Genomic DNA, 2,862 nt, shown 5'->3' with positions numbered 1-2,862 from the left:
TAAAAAATCTAATGTGTTGTCATAAATGGTCTCAACAAGCAGAGCACGCACTGCCATCTAATTTAATTATCAAATTTATAAATATTCCCACTCTTGACTTATCTACAAATGGACCATAACATACAAACTCATGTTTAGGAAATTTATTGATTGTGAGTACTTATTCAAATGAGTGTGAGTTTAAATTCTACCCTTTTAGTCCTTTAATTTGTTAGAGTTTGGATTTGGTCTTCTATGTATTTTAATTGCTCAATTTTGTGATTTTTTTCGCCGAAAAAATATCCAATTCATCGGAAAAGGTGGTCGTGAACTTCAAATTCTTGAATCTCCGCACCACATTGATGAAAATGGCTGGGACTTGTCTCGTTAGACTCACAAGGAAAAGGCGAGTCGAACTGTGGTGGTCCGCGATCGTCGTTCGTACGGACCGCGGCGAATTGACGCGAAGAGGCTGCGGAGGTGAAGGTAAAAGCCCAGTTTTTGTGGTGATCAAAACCTAAAATTGATTGAGAGGTTTTGTTCGTCTTGAGTTGGGAGTCGAACGGTATATGTGGCTCTCGGCAATTTTGAGTGACGTTGGCAGATTTTTAGAAAGAAGGTGGCGGTGAAACTAGAGTGAAAATGAATTAATTTTCCGGCGAATTGGATACTTTTCCGACAAAAAAAGTTCCAAAATTGAGCAATTAAAATACATACAGGACCAAATCCAAACCCTAACAAGTTAAAGGACTAAAATGGGATTTGGCTATAGTTAGAGGACCAAAATTGCATTTAATCCAATATAAATATATATTTATTTTTATAGTATTTTTTTATTTTTTATTCTCATTTGAATATTCATAAATTTAGAAGTATTTAGAAATGTCAATGGGAGCAGTAGAAGTGTATGCATACACAAATCTGTCTACGGCATCTCATAAACAAAATTGTCAAAACTTTGCATCACAAAAAGTCCATCTTTGAAACTGTAATTCTACTGTATATATGCAAGTCTTTCCAGGGAATCTCCTGCAAAGGAAAAAACGAAAATTTTTTATATTAAAAATGACAACAATGAAAAATTATAATAAATTAATACTATTAATTATGATTATAATAAAAATGCAAAAATGCTTGGCCTTCAATACATCCATCTCTTGGAAACCGTGGCCTTCAAGCCATGCTTCATGGTGAGAATGGCAGAAATGCTTGGACAAACAGTTTGCCCCTCCACAACATGAACACGATAATTATGCACAACTGTGGCTGCAACAGCTTTCATTCTGGTGAACGCCAATTCTCTGCCGGGACAGGTCCACGGCCCCGAACTGAATGCAAGAAATATATTCGACGCCACATGTTTAGTCCCGCCTTTCTCCATTATCCATCGCTCCGGCCTGAATTCCCCGCAATCGTCCCCCCATATCTCCCGCATTCGACCCATCGCATACGAGCAAAGCATGACTTTTGTGGTGTGATCCACTTTGTGCCCGCTTGGAAGCACATCTTGCTGGTTTGGGACCCTTAGAAGAAACGGGCCTGGCGGGAAAAGCCTCAGGCTCTCGCACAAAGCGCTGTGGAGGTAAACTAGCTTGCTCAGCTCTTCTACGTTGGAGAAGATGTGCTTTCTGGATGCGTTTCCAGGGAGGTTCAGCCTGATTTCTTCTAAAATCTTGTTTTCGACTGAAGGGTTTCTTGAAATGAGGTAGAAAAAACAGGTCAAGAGTGCAGCAGATGTGTCTCTTCCAGCGAACAAAAGGGTCATCAGATTGGCAGCCAAGAATCCCTTATCGTCATGCTTCTTAGCTCCTTTGTTACCACTATTACTTGCAGCCTCTTTCAAATAAAATTTGAGCACATCGAAGGTATCGTCTCCAGTTTCTTGATCATCCGTAGCTAATTCGTGCTTCTTCTTGGATACGTTGTCTAATAATATACGGTTAAAAGTGCTTGAAGCTTCAGCCATTTTCTTCTCCTTTCCAACCCGTAGCCAACGCTGCAACTTCCACACTCTCTCCGGCAGGATGTGGCGATAGAACACTGCCTCGGCTATGTCGTCCATGGCATCTAAGAGAGGGCATTCTGGAAACCCTACACGGAGAGAGCCCGAGTCGAATCCGGCAGCCAGGAGGCAAGTTGCATCAAGCATAAACCTATTGAACAAGCTCTGCAAATCCAGTTCTTGATTTTGCTGAGATGTGTGATCAAGGACCGGGATCAGGGCTTTCTCCAGGGTCTGATGGACTATCTTGGGGACCGACTCGTGGTACTGATTTTCCCTGAAGAATGCATGAGTGAACTTCTTTTCTTCTCTCCACTCCTCCAAATCCTTGCTGAAGACCGCCTGGCCGAGAAAATCGAACACGTTTCTGAACTCTGATCCCCTCTGGTAGATTGAGAAGTTTGAGCTCATGATGTGGTGCGCATTGGCTGGATCACTCGTGACCAAGATGTCTGTCTTGGTGAACCAGGATGTCTTGAACAAAACCGTGGAGTTGTTCTCCACAAGAATCTCTGTGATTTTGTCGTAGATTTCGTGGCTCTTGAGGTACATCGTTGGCATCATTCTCAGGAACGGCCAGTTCCATGGCAGGAGCTGCCTGTTTTTGGGAGCTAAAAGCACAAGAAACATGATGAGTAGTATGATTTGTATAAGGAAGATTTCAAGATATGCCATTTTCTCTTGTTTTCTGTTTTTGGTAAATTTCAGTATTTATAGAATTTGTCGATGTCCCTGTCTTCCGACAAATAAATATATATTCAGATTGAAATTTTTTTGTTCAAATTACATCTTTGATATGATTTAATATATAAAATAAGTATATATAATATTTATATTCGCAATGTGTATATATTATTATAATAAAATTGAAGTAGAAAATT

General features: G+C 40.3%; 1 protein-coding gene across 1 annotated transcript; it reads right to left on the bottom strand.

Annotated features, from left to right (window-relative positions):
* On the bottom strand, positions 1,121-2,656 carry LOC105178377 (alkane hydroxylase MAH1-like). The gene has a single exon (XM_011101841.1). The coding sequence runs from the start codon at positions 2,654-2,656 to the stop codon at positions 1,121-1,123; it is 1,536 nt and encodes a 511-aa protein (XP_011100143.1).

This window comes from Sesamum indicum, linkage group LG15 (assembly GCF_000512975.1).
Source record: "Sesamum indicum cultivar Zhongzhi No. 13 linkage group LG15, S_indicum_v1.0, whole genome shotgun sequence".
Lineage (NCBI taxonomy): Eukaryota > Viridiplantae > Streptophyta > Magnoliopsida > Lamiales > Pedaliaceae > Sesamum > Sesamum indicum.
Note: the sequence above shows the minus strand (reverse complement) of the source record. Positions and strands in the feature narration are given on the sequence as shown.

What these genes read in the sequence shown, in the direction of transcription:
- LOC105178377 (XM_011101841.1), bottom strand. Translation starts at nt 2,656, where the DNA reads ATGGCATATCTTGAAATCTTCCTTATACAAATCATACTACTCATCATG.